The sequence below is a fragment of the Phalacrocorax aristotelis genome, chromosome Z (genome assembly GCF_949628215.1).
Source record: "Phalacrocorax aristotelis chromosome Z, bGulAri2.1, whole genome shotgun sequence".
Lineage (NCBI taxonomy): Eukaryota > Metazoa > Chordata > Aves > Suliformes > Phalacrocoracidae > Phalacrocorax > Phalacrocorax aristotelis.
The window spans coordinates 36,982,063-36,996,297 of NC_134311.1; the positions used below are offsets into that span (position 1 = coordinate 36,982,063).

A 14,235-nucleotide genomic window follows, 5' to 3' on the forward strand; every position below is an offset into this window, starting at 1 on the left:
CTGTGGCTTTCATTCAACTGAGATCTTAGTACAGTGTGTATACAAAGCAGAATACATTTTATTTTAAGAGATATGGTAGGCACAGGTATGTTAGCAGGTATTGCAATTTAGCTGACCAGCAATAACCTGTTAATCTGTTATTTTTGGGAGTTGCGATCAGGTTTCCATACTTGGAGCATTGTAAGTGCAAAGAGGTGTTAATAGTAAGTCCGACTGAAGATGCAAGTGAATTACTATTAGTTTTGGTAAGTTAGAATTCATGCCATGGCTGTATCTGTTTGGTTTCATTTTGGTTTTCAAAAAAATTTTTTAAAATTCTGAAGCATTATACAAGTGTAGGGTGAAATGTCTAGCAAAAATTACTTGCAGTTATTAAACCAAACACTACTAAAACAGGTTTACTCCACTTCTTTGCTGTATTATCCAATGACAGGAAAAAATGCTAATGTTTCATGTGTGTGAGTAATGTTGTGCTAATTAAATGTGATATAGGAAGGTGAGAAATTCTGACACTGAAGAGCATTTCTGTTAGACCCAATTTTGACAAGTCAAAACCCAGAATGTTATGGGAGGAGTCCTTCACAAGAGCACCAAGCATGTTTTTGAATCCATGTTTTTATACTTTTCCAGATAGCCTGCAAGGGGTTTGTTATGCAGTCGGCATGTTTTGCTGGGCAACACCAGAAGTTAAACCCACGTAGCTGAGTTAGCTGGTGCTAGAGGCAGCCTTCTAGCACTTAATCCGTAGCAGTATTCACATGTGGGCCTGTTTAACTCCACCTACCTCTCTGGCAAGTTTTTCTTACTCGTGATACAATTTTTCCTTAAATGCTTGCCTGGATTTAAAAGATATGCTCATGGTAGCTGTTTCATTTGCCGCCTTAGCAGAGAGTCACTTATTCTGGGAATTTGCTGCTAGGTGGTCTGTTCACTAGCGAATGCCAAAAAGGAGTTTCCCTTGCTTGCATTGGCCATCTCCCTTTAACCAGCTGTCTGGCTGCCGGAGAGGCATAAACCTCATGAGCCCCTTCTGATGGCTTAAGTGTACTCATAGTGACTGGGACTTTTTAGTGGCCAAGAGCCAGCTAGGGATAGGCACTGGATTGTCATCAGCCACGGAAACAGAAATTTGAAATGTCAGCTGGCTGTAGCTGAGTTGTAGCAATATAGTTAGTGGGCATGGATTGTGACTGAGTTTGTATTTTATATTGCACATGTATGAAGGGAGAGAGGGTGAGAAGGAAGAAAAAATGCAGCATGTTGAAACTCAGTTGCAGAAACTTAGCTGTGATTTTTATATTCAATGTAACTGTAGTGCTGATAGGATTAGGAAATTACAGTTCCAGGTAAGACAGTTAACCTGGACGTCAACAAGTAGCAGAAAAAACACCAGCAATACTATGTCTTTAATAGGTCTGTACATTTAACTAACTTCCCATCTCTTAACAAATCTTTCTATTTTAAAACCATGTTTCATAACTCTTCTGTATTATGTCAGATGATAGACTCATTTCATAAAAAAAGCAGCGCCTCAGGAACAATGACCCTCTCTTTTCTATTATTTTGAATAAAAATATCTGTTACGCCCTTGAACTTTTGCAGATGCATATGGCCATCTTCAAAAGAACATGGTTATAAATTCTTGACCGTAATCAACGTTCCACTTAGTTATCCACATTCTGAATTACACTGTCCTTGAGATTTCCCATGCATATGTGCCAAATTAGCCTATCTATAGAGTTTATTCAATGCTTGCTGTTTTATTTCTTAGTGTGTGGGTTTGGGGCTCCCAAAACAGGTGCACACAATATGTCATTTGCATGCTGCTGTTAAGAATTCCCTTAATATTTCACGTATGAGAAAGCAGCTTTTCTTTGTTTTGACTAATGATGCTGTAACTTCTACTGTGTATATGTTGTCTAAAGATAGGACTTCCATTTCTTTTGTTCCAAACTAACTTGTAATGGCAGCTAAAGATATGAATTTCTCATCTGTATTATCGTTCCCTGTAAGTGTTTCAAGTGCCTTTAATCTCATGATTGTACTGCACTTCCACATCAGCTTAAGATGGCTGTGAATAGAGAGGGAAAAGCCAGTATCGAATCACACTGACGAGGAGAAAGGCCTTGAAATTTGCTACAGAAATAACTCTTAAGATGGAAATGACTGATATGCGTGTCAGTGAATTCAGGCATTATCTGTGAAATTTCTAGTAGGCAGGATCATTACCATCTTTTCTGGATACATGACAAAAATACAAATGTTGTCTCCATAGGCCACTAAGTTTCTTCTTAAAATGCGTTGCAAAAACCACTATTCTGTTTCAACTTTCCTTTCTTGTGGGTTACTTCTAGCAAACACAAATAACCAATGGTGAGCAATACACTGTTCAGCACACGTTCAGGGACAGACTGAATTGCTGTAGTTGCTTGCTCTGGTCTGATTGACCTTGGCCATAAAAGGATGCTGAGCAAATGTCAAGCCCAAACCTTGCAATTAAGCCATAACATCCATTTTGGAAAGATAATTCTGTTGTGATTTAAAGGATTCAGATGATAGATGTGGACTGTTTTTCACCATAGCTTTTCTGATCTTGATTTCTTTTCAACAATTCTGCTGCTTGCTATATTGGCAGAGCAAGCTCTCAGGTGCAGTTACTCATTAGGCAGAAGTATTGCCTTTTCTTTCTCTTCCCCCGCCTATCCCTGTCTGCCCAGGATCCAAGATGAATGTAGGTATGAGCCACAGTGGGTTTCTAGGCGAAAGTGAATCAAGCAACCAAAATCAACTGGGTTTTTTGCTAGGCTACGTTAGGTGCCTAGCATCAAGATGCTCTTGATGCCAAAATATAAACTATAATGCTAAAGATACACAAAGTTTTAACATTGACCTTTGTTCTGTGGTGTAGAGCAATTGTTTTTCTCAGCGTCACATCTATCCTACAGCTGATGCTGATACTACATGATATTGGTAAAAGAGAATCAGCTAGCTTAAGACCTAAGAAAGACTTCAGTCCTATTGTTTTCTTAGTATGACTGCTTCCTAATTCCTGCTCCAAGCTATCAAGGGGGGAACCTGTGCATTCGTGTGATTTGACTGAAGAAACCAGAGGCAACTGCTAGAGAAGCAGAAAAGGTGTGTACAGAAACCATAAAAACATCAGTAGACGGGCTTACTTTTTCTCACATAAAATGGACAACCTTGTGAGGCATTATTCATCTGACTCTTCATCTATGTAAAAAAAAAAGCTCAGCATTTATGTAATGTAGTTGCATTTTTATATTCAAAGGGACAATTTTTTCTCTCAACTAAAATTGGGATCTTATTAAAAATCCTTCCTGTAGTCAAAAGGAACAGGAGGTGATAATGAGTTTCGGGCATGATGGACAGTTTCAGGACAAGTGGTGGCAATGACAAAACCTTAACGGCAGTGTTGCAGAGCAATATTGCTGTATTTCTGAAGGGAACAATAGTTCAAAACAAACGATGATGCCACGGCTGTAGGGAAGGGGCATGTGAAAGGGAGAATAAGGGAGGATGGGCCTTACATTTTACATTACGGAACAAGAAAAAGGAATAGTACTTCTGATGTAAAATTGAATGAATTGGAATGAAATTTTAATTGGCCATGCCTGGCAGTTAGAAAGGTGAGTTCCAGGCACCCCAAAGGATAGATGCAGAATGGAGTAAGATGGCTGCTGACTCACTGTCGTTTTAGTTTTGTTGTGTTTGCAAGAGTTGACCGTAAGGGGGAAGAGATGTAAATCAGATAGCTGTTACTACCAAATACAAAAACAACTGAAGGACACAGCTGGATGATATTGTGATGTAACAACATGAGGTTAAAAGAAATACACTTTTTTTCTGTGTAGTAGATGATGACCACTGTCTTCAGGATTAACGGTGAAGTGAACTATATTATGGTGCCAAACACCAGCTTGTCAAACTAGCCTGTTTAGATCTAGCAGCATCTAGTCAAGACGGCTGGGGGTGATGCTAGTGGCAAAACGGACGCCATTGGCTCATGAATAAAATGTCCCGGAGTGAGTTTCAGCAGGGCGCCTCAGTGCTGAGACACCGCTCCCAGCAAGCCCAGAGGAAAAGCCTGGAAGTAGTCAGAGAAATGGCATTTTCCAGAGGTGACGGACGTGAGCTATGTTAACCAAATGTTACAATGATGTCCAGCTGCTGCTCACAGGCAGGTGGGAGGACAGCAGAGCTGGCATCTCCACAATGGGGCTGGTAAGGAAAACAGGCTTTTGCACAGTAGTACTGTGGGCGTGACTGCTGTTGGGGTACTGTCCTGATACAAAGTGATGCTCAGCTGAAAACTGAGTTCCATTTTCTGATGCTTAAATTATCACAAAACCCCATATCTTTACACAACTGCGATTTCTGCATGCCTTTAAATAACCATCATAACAAATGCTTGTTGTTCTTGCAGCTGTAAGCAGCAAGACTCAGGCCCTTAATTTTGTGCAGAAAATACGCCCTTGGTTTTACTCACAGTTTTTTGGACTACTAGTCTGGGCATCAAAGATGGAGACCAAGAACAGAAATGCACTTATTTGGCTGTTAAAATCTTTGCCTTTTACAGAAGACCTCAAACCTGACTCACTGATACTGGGAATTGTAGCACAAATGTAGATATTTTATAGTTTTACAAGACTGTAAAATATATTAATTTATTTTTAAATATTGAGAATTAGTGTCCTGGAATAAGGTTTGCAGTCAATTAGAGTAAGGTTTTGTGCTTAGTGTGTGGGTTTATGTCAACTGGTAGTCTTACTATAGAAGTACGTTATTATATTAAGAGAGTGCTTTGCTCAGAGGAAAATACCATTAAGTTACAGATGTAAAATTTGACCGTTCTTACATATTTCATATACAATTACTCCTGCGTCTTAAATCATGCATGTGGAAAGACAGCCCAGTGAAGGCATAGCAATTCCTCCCTGTTCTGGCACGAAAGCAGAGCCAGCTGAGCCGCGCAGCGAGGACCACCCGCAGCACACCGCTTCCTGCACTGGCGCGGCAGTGTTGCTGCACGAGCTGGCCCCACCACTGCCGCCCGCCTGCAGTACAGGGGCCTGGGGGTGACCCGGTTCCCCAGAGAATTTCCAGTCCAGTTTCTGCATGGAATGAATAAACTCAAAACCCGTAAAGCCTCTGGCACACAATGGCACCAGTAACTCAGCTGCTTGTTCATTCTTAGAAAGACGCCGCGGGTTCCTCCTGCATACTCATGTCTGCAGAGGAGCCTACACCTGCAAGCTCTTAACAAAACAGCTAAAATTTTCTGTAACAGAAATACGAGTTCTCCAGACTTCCATCAGCTATGGAGATAAACTGGCTGGCTGCAGTTCACGGCGTGATACATTATCATGGTCTAGCGCTATAGAACCTTTTTGTTTTGTTTCTTGTAATACCCTTTTTCATTGTGCTTGTTATGTGCCAGACATCCATATAGATGCCTTATGCCTTGAGTCCTGCTTGTTTTCTCTAGCTGCCCACTTGCTCAGACTGTGTTTCTGTCTAGAACGTTTGTTTCCAGGCTGGACCTTTCTCCTTCCCCTCTTATTTCCAGGGAATGGGCAATAGGATACAGCTAATTCCCTCCTAAAGGGGAAAGCATGGAGCCAACAGCAGCTGCAAACACTTTCCAGCAAAGCTGAAGACAGAAAACATAAGCAGGGAAACTGCTGTCAGCAAAATGGTATGTTTTACTCTGTCTGTAGCGAAAAGTGACCAGGAATGCCTCTCCTCTGAGGGGGCAAGGGACTTGCCTAGGTCACCTCTTCATCGCAGTCTGTCTTCACTCTGTAGCAGTGACCCAGTAAGCAGCACGGGAGAATAGATGGTGATCCTTGCCTAACTATACAGCTACAGTTTTAGCTTAATCGGAGATTCATTTTTACAGTTAAAAGCAGAAAAGCATCACTGAGACCCTACCAGCTGCTGGCCTAATGAAATAAGTGGGAGACAGGCCCGCCTCCTGCACTAGGCTTTCCAATGCTAGCCAAAGTAAAACTACCACTGTTTGGAATGGACTGAATTAGGGAAGGAAAGGAAAAAAAAAAAAAGCTTTATTTTATTCAGAGGGGGGCTGGCTATGAAACAGGAGTAGAATGAAACCTAAGAAGGGCAAGGACACACCTATGCAAGTGCCTGTGCTTGTCATAGCCACCTACATTGATATGTTAGCCTCAAAGTCTTAGTTTTCACCTCCAAACAGAGATTTAATTTCATAACATTTCTGCCATGCTCCCCAAATGCCTGACTATACTTAGGAACAAAGAACAAATGGGCAGTTTCACTGGATTTTAGTGTGTTGACACTCACGTCTGGATAGAAGTATCATTCGATAAAAACATCACTTCCACTAATGATTTTAGTTACAATAAGTTTGGAAATGGATTTTTTTTCTGTGTGTGTGCTTTACTTCTATTTACTACACTTAGAATCTAAAATTTCCTCCTCTCAAGAGATTAATATGGAAACAACCAACACCCACCTTGGGAGAATATTGAGTAAAAGGAACAGTGCTAAAGATTTTCTTTTTTTTTCCTGCTAAGCTGTCAATGGGACCTAATAAAAACTTAAATAATTAAATAACACTTTCTATGGTTCACTCTCAGAGCTTTTTACATGTTTCAGAAGGATTTTTAAACTAAAAGGTAATGCTTATGTTAATGAAGCTACTATATAATACATATAGGAGTCTCCTGTTATCTCACTTCTGATGAGTTATGGTGACAGTAACTATCTGAAAGCACATTTAGCTTCCTTCTTAATTTGGAGCCTCACTCCATTTAGCAATGCTTTGATTAGCAACAAAAGGGCACACAAGCCCAGATACAGGGCCAGGGCTGCCACCTCTTTGACATTTTTGAGGTTGTTTGGTGGGAGCATTTTATTTTCTGTTTGTTTTCTTAGTTGTGTCAATGCATGATGGATAACAAAGTTTTTGTGAGGGAAAATTTCAAGTTCATGCTCGTGTTAATGCGGCTGAGACAGACTGGAACAGCTGTAGCAAACAAAATAAACTACTGCCATGCTCAGTATTGAGAAAAAGGTACGTAAGTAGATTGTTTTGAAAGAACAAAAACTTGGTGGTATTTCCAAATGTTTGGAAGGTCTTGCCTGCCATGTAGTTTTAACAGTACTGGCTATGAACAGGTTTTCAACGTATTTAATTTCTAGGTGTCTCATGCAAGAGCCTTATCCAGCTCTGGGTTCTTGCCCTTACACAATGGAAAAGGCAAAAACCAAGCTAGTTTCCATTGCAGAAAAACCTATGAAACCATGCGTAACTCTTTCATGAACAGCATCCCTTCATAACTACATCTGTGAGTGTAACTCTATTAGAAGTCACTGAGGTATCTCAGCATGTTCTTGGAAAATTTCCTAACCCTTGCTGCATTTGAAAGTAGTTGCTGAGTGTCCTGTAATTCAGGTATTGACACTGTGTGCCTGCAAAGGGGGAGGTCAGAAAATGTAGTGAGTTAAAGAGGAACTGTACTCTTTGGACTGACGTCACTGTTGAGGCAGGCTCTTTCTTTAGATTCTGAGCACAGGAACTTTAAAAAAAATTAATTACCACACTTAATTCTTCCTGTTAATATCCATTAATTAACAACTTTCAGCTGTTTCTCTCCTACTGCAAAAGCAGAAATGGAAATACATTACAAATACTGTTTTCCAGTATTTGTAAATTAACGCTGAACCACTGTGCAATGGAAAGACTACACACACTTGAAAAAGGTATTTATTTTTACAGGCATGTTTGATGTAAAACAATAGTGTACAAAGTAAATATGTTTGCAAATTTTTGTGTTTTAAATTCTTACTCTCTGAAAGGAACAATTAAGAAGTCTTCTGATCAGTGGAGCAGTATGTTCCTAGGAAAGAAGAGCTATACTCGATATATCACCGTGCAAAAGGAAGAGCGCAGGGGTATGGAAGTAATTTTCAGAAAGTGGAAGGCCTGACATTTCTGGCAAAAGTTAATCTAAACAAGACAGAGAGAGAACGCTGATCTTCGTTCTTCTTTCAGTCCCATCCCATCACCAGGATGATGGTTGGTCACTTTTCACAGATTATTTCCACTTCCAATTAACCACCCCAGGCCCCCTCCAGCTCCTGCTAATTTTATGTGGGCTTTTTAATTTGGCATAGAAATTACAAACAAAGTTTTAAGTACAGAATACGGTTTCATCAAATTTCAGAGATTACTAACGTTGGCCAAATTACTGGGGTGCATAAAACTGTTCAAATCAAGAGTCCTTGGCGTCTGCAAACTGGAATGGTTGTATCACCAAAGAGCAAGGACAAACCCCAGATTTCTTGTATTAAAGAACTGCCTAAAGCCACAGTAACGCGTGCATATGTGTGTGTGTGTGGTTTGTTTTGTGCGCGAGCATTCTTGGTTACAGTGAGCCTCTGGAAGACATAAATACCGAGAGGTAAACGTTTCTGTCAGCTGATTGTTTTAGCAGTCACATAATCCTTCCTGTGATGTCTTGGGTCAATGAAATCCTAGTACCATCGGGGTTTAGCAGGAGATACATTAAAACAGTTTCTCTGTGATCTTTCCTGCAACAGAAACAGTAGTAAAAGTTATTACTCTGTCACGATAAAGGAGTGTCTGTGCGTCCCGGATTGCCCTAGGTTTCCACGTATGGTTTTTTTTTTAGGTTACCGGTAGAGCATAACTGTGGTTACAGAGTTAGCAATGGTCTCGTTAGATTTCTAGAGCTACCACAACAAGGTCTGGAGAAAACAGGGAAGATCCACACTGCAAGCACAGTCTCTTGGTTATTAGCAGGTTACTCTGAAAATAACGGAGGAGGTCAGTTACCAGAGCAATATTGTATGATGTGCTACACATATCCACATACCTTATCGTCTTAAGCCAACAGTTCTCTAAACAGTACAGTGGTAGCTTTTCCACCTTAGGCTATTTAGTGTTTAACATCAGGATATTGTAATGTACACTAATCCGGTTTTTGAGAGAAAACAGTAACAACATTTCTCAAAGAAAAGGTACATCTTTTTTTGCTCTAGGGCTCGACTCCTGTTCCTGCTGAACTGAGCCAGTGTGTAAAATCAGAACTGATATCAGCTCAGTAGGCACCGGAGGACGGGTCCATCAACAGCCTGGAACAACAGCAGCAGCCGTTAAGTGGCAGCTCCAGTCGGAAACAACCATTTCCTGCAAACGACACACAGTGCTAAGCTACAACTGCAGTGAGATCATGACAGCACCCATTAAAGAGAAGACTACGAAACAAAGCTTTATAGACAATTCCAGTTTAAAGTCACAAAAGTTTATTTATTTCCTCTGACCTTCAGAAAAGCATGGTAACCAAATTACTGTAAGCAATGCCTTATGCTTGCAGTCAGACCGAGAATTTAAGGAGCACAGTTTATTCTCAACTAAAACCAAGAGTCTTTGGTCCTCCCCAAGCCACCTCTGCCTCTTATCCTCGATACGCTGCATCTCACATACGTGCGTTCATTGTAAACCTGCCCATTCAGCAGCAAGGTTTCTCACCAGCAAACTCTCTCCGCCCTGCGCTGGCTGACATTAAGCAAAGTCTCCTCTCCCCTTCTCTTCAGGTGCAGAACTTAGCCACTGTGAACAAAGAGGGAAACAATCACTGTTCACCAATCAGCTAAGCTCTGCACCTCGCCAGAGAGGTCTTGGTACAGCTAATTATCGGATGAGGCTCCTCCGCGATGCGTCTGCTGCTTTCCTCTTTTTTGTTTAGTGGACGGAGAGGATTCCACGCTGTGCACGGATCGGATAGTTATGGTGAGTTTCAAACTAGCAGCTGCGGTCATGGCTGTGTGGTAATCCCTGGCAATGTGATTTTAATCTTAACTCACAAATCATCATGCCAGGAACCCAAACAGCCACAACATTAAAAGAAACCTCTGCAGTCACACAGAGTGTTGTTCTCTTTACAGTGTCTTTCTTTAGATTTTATGTAACAGCTCACCATGCACTTCTAGTCGTTCTGAAGAGTCAAACAGGCAATTCTGGACTATTACTAATACATACACACCACGTAATTTTCCTGTGCTAAATACTTACCACTAAAGGCTTGTGGAAATTTTGATTTTTTTTTAATTATTGAAGGAACTATAGGAAGACAGTTCCAAATACGGTAGTGCCAGAACAAATTGCATCTTGATGTTTCTGGCCTTCAGACACTTGAAGGCACCTACCAGATTAAAAATTATTGAACATAACTCAAATTCCTGTGGGTCCTCAATTACTGGGAGCACACAAGCAAGTCTCTTAGCCCTACCTGTTTTAGAAGGCTAACCTCCTACTCTGTAACTGATACCCTGGCAACTCTACAGTCTAATCCACTTTTCCTAAAAAGATTTCTTGGCAGGCACAGCTCTTGCTTATACAGAACAACAACATGGCTGTTCTCATAAACAAACTTGCTTTCATGGTATCTATCTGCTGTATTTCATATAAATAAAGTAACCACACATTCAACTGGAATTTACTGTCAAGTACTGCTATATGTACAGGCTTGAACAGGAGAAAACTAAGATTTCTGCTCGGCACCAATTAGAAAATTATGATTTTGCTAATTTAGATGCTTGAATTTTGATACCACAAATTAACTGTAAAGTTATGTGAACAACAAAGGCAATCAGTCTGTCAGATGAGTTATATCATTAAGGAAAAATCTGAAGTATGCCGTACTGGAAGAGACCTTCATACCAATCCTAATTGGCTATGTGTTAAACATGCGTGTACAAACACTGTAAGGTTACCTCCAGCTACTCAAACAGACTGAGAAATGGAGAATATCTTTGCAAATTACCAGTTTATAGCCTGCAGCAATCTTTATTTCGTGAATATTTTGTGCAATTCTGCTTTTTCTCTGGTGATTCCTCCGCATTAATTTCAGGAACAAGCTAGATTATGTACGATATTAAGCAGCTTCTTCATGTTAATGCTACTCGTCTTACCTCATAATCAGCCTTCGAAGGCCTCACTACACTTAACACAAAAACATTTGAATTATCAGCTTGTTCTCACATGATTCAGATTGGCTTCCAAGTGCACAGCTTCGTACTTCCACTGTGGGCTCAGATTCTTTTCAAAGGCTCTGCTGCTTATCAAGTCAACATGCAGTTTCGTTAAACAGAAATGCTCCTTGCACAACTGCAGTCTCTGTAAGCAGAGTTAAGAATACAGAATGGGAAAGAACTGCAGGTGGAGCCCGGCCTTCTCTGGCCATTCTGACTTACAGTTGCCTCTTGCACAGTCCATTACAAAGTTTACAACAAAGCCATGCTCCATGCTCTCCAGCTAGTGCCTACATGTATCTAACTCACTGATCCAGCGGCTGGGCTTAAAAAAACAAACAAACAAACAAAAGAAAAATAACAAAGCAAGATATTTAACAAGAGTTACTTCTTGACCTAAGCAGCCACAAGCTGTATGATATGTCAACTTTTACTACGTTTAATGAGCTCTGCATATTCTTTCTGTATGAGGCACAATTAGGGTGTTTAATTTAAAAAGAAAAATCACCTCTTCAGAACAACATCTCTGCCACCACTTTGGCTGAGGACGCATCCATATGTTCTCGTGCTGCAGCAAAGCATTTATGTGCAAGTTCTTGTTGTTTCACATCTTCATTCACCATTAATTCACCATAGAGATACACACCCATTGCCTGAAAGAGGAACAAAACACACAGGCATCCCATCACCAGTAACGACTAGTTAGTTGGTTTTCATTCCATTGACCTCCTAGTACTCATTTAATCAAAACCAAACCAAACCAAACCAGACAACCCAAAACACGGAAAATACCATATATGCTATAACACCTACCCTTCCCCTCAAAAAGTAGTTTTCTCTGGATCTCTTTAGCTAAAGGATGGTTGTCTATACATTGTATCAAGTGTGTAAGAACAGAATATGAGAGATATGTGTTATGTCATGACATGAAAATGCTTTCTCACGCCATTTTCCACGCCACTTTTCAAGTAGAAATCTGTTTTCTTTTATCATCTACTACCTGAAATATTTCCAAATGCCCCTTAAGAAAACAGCTTGTCCTCCCTTCAACAGGATACACATTTTCTTTCCAACTGGCATGTTTACACACAGACACAAAAACAAAGAGGACATCACCCGAAACAGTCCACTCTAAAATTCCCTTGGCAATTCTGTAACTGGACACCAGCTGAACGCTGTTAGGTCAGTGTTTCAGGCTCTTCCCTTTACATCTGAGATACAGCTGAGCACGCACAAATTCTGGTTTGGCAGAAGGCAGGCTTTTCCCAACTACTCATTCTGGGCATAGCAGCTATCAAGAAAGGTAAGAGGTCACTGGGGGTGACATCTGGGCCCCTTTGACGGCAGTCATCAAACCACCGGCTAACTTAACAGGAAACACATTAGGAATTGCCATTTTTTTCCTGATTGTACAATTTTTTTTATGTAGTAACAGGAATTCAGTAAGCGTTAAGCTGCACTTATTGAAATCAGATTATACACGTGACAAAATATTAGCAGCTTAGCATGCTGACTTTTACAGTTGTACTTAATGTTTGGACAGTTGCAGGAGAGGGAAAATTTGGGTAGTACTGAAAAAATACAATTTTTAATACTATTTCTCACGATTTCCAGCACTGACTGGTAAGCCTTCAAAAAAATTAGTTTCAACAAGAAGGGAAGTTTAAGGTTTAGCAGAGACTGAAATTAAAGGAAAAAGTCCCAGAGTGGCAGAAACCTGCCAGACTCCTTGCCAGTTCCCTAAGTGTGCCCTCTTCCATCCAGAGACACAAGATCTCAGATTTCCAGGGTCTGGCAGCCACACCAGACCCGCACAAAGCCTTGGAGCTGGGCTCCAGTTGCTCTCATAGAGAATTTCAGAATGTTGGAATTCTGTTACAAAAAGGAATTATCTTCTCTACCCAGTTTTAATAATTTTTCCCCAAGCCTTAATATGAGCATGCAGTAAACACACTGGGTTTTTGTAGTCCTGAAGAGGATTTGAATAGTCACATTTGCATTTTTTCCCAGACTTTAAAAAAAGCCGAGTCTTTCATGATCAGTAAGGACATGCAACTTCTCTGATTTGAGTTGTAAGCACTCCAGAATCTGGTGGTGCCATAAACTATAGGCACTGCTGGAGTAAATGAAATGAAAGGTATTGAAGATTAAATCTAAGAAATTGCAAAAATTATTTCCCTGCACTGCAGAAAAAGTTAGTCTTTATTTGGCATAGTATCTGTTCCAAACATAATGCAATTCAATATATTTGGTTTTACAAACTCAAGGACTTCCCGCCGCCTGCCCACTCCCCAAATCCAGGCTTCTGCTGGTGGTTATCTCCATCCTTTCACAGGATTAAAGTACACACAATATATATAACACCTTATTTTCATAAATAATGTTGGTTTATGTTGGGTTTTTGTTTGTTTGTTTGTTTTTGGGTGTGTGTGTGCTTGGTTTTTTTTTGTTTGGGGTTTGGGTTTTTTTGTGGTTTTTTTTGTTGTTTGTTTGTTTTTTTAAATAAAGAGATTGTCAGGAAGTCTGGGGTCTGCTTATTGGCTGAGATAGAAATAGGAGGTATACTTTAGAGCTAGAAGAAAGAGCAGGAGAGACTGCAATAACTTTGTTGTGCTTTTGTGATAAAATGTATTTGCCTGAAAGCACAAAAACCTCATTGGCTGTAAATGGCTTTGTTCATTACCAACATAAAAGGTAAAGACATAAATATCTTGCCTAGACTTTGACATACCTTGCAACATTTTCTATTTTTTACATACAATTTAAATATATAACAGTTATCCTAGGCAGTGAATGCCTTGATTTTATACAGTTCATACCGAACAAAAACAAATAAAAGTGAAATAGAAAAGAACAAGACAGACGTACAATTAGAATTGTAAGTTCATAATGTCCTAAATAAGAAGCCATAGAAAAGACATCATGTATGGGCAGCCTTTTAAGACCTTCAAAATCTTCTGATATCATTTCCCTAATGCAGAGGCCTGCATCCTCTGGATGTGTACCATTGTGCTATGCTTCTCCTTCTGGATGTTATCTTGAAAACTGAAGTCACCACAGCACTGACTGCTTTGCACCTAGTTCACATCTACATGCGTTAACATTCACGGCTAGACTTGCCTTTGTCATCCTGCAGAAGGAACCAATGCTGACAAGTATCTTCCTAGCATGGCTGAT

The 14,235-nt window shown here is 40.2% G+C and overlaps 1 protein-coding gene across 16 annotated transcripts in view; it reads right to left on the minus strand.

The window, feature by feature from the left end:
• Positions 1-7,750: 7,750 nt before the first annotated feature.
• AOPEP (aminopeptidase O (putative)) overlaps positions 7,751-14,235 on the minus strand; it is a 199,535-nt gene continuing 193,050 nt past the window's right edge. For 14 of the 16 annotated variants that reach the window (XR_012658119.1, XM_075079810.1, XM_075079809.1 and 11 more), the window contains 2 exons: positions 11,567-11,711; positions 7,751-8,595 (listed from right to left, as the gene is read on the minus strand). Coding sequence is in view for 14 of the 16 variants with exons in the window: in XM_075079810.1 (XP_074935911.1) it covers positions 11,571-11,711 (141 nt within the window). In the remaining 2 variants the exon portion in view is untranslated. Of the gene's footprint in view, positions 8,596-11,068; positions 11,204-11,239; positions 11,384-11,566; positions 11,712-14,235 lie in introns of those variants that run through there. The other 2 variants (XR_012658117.1, XM_075079805.1) reach the window with 2 other exon arrangements.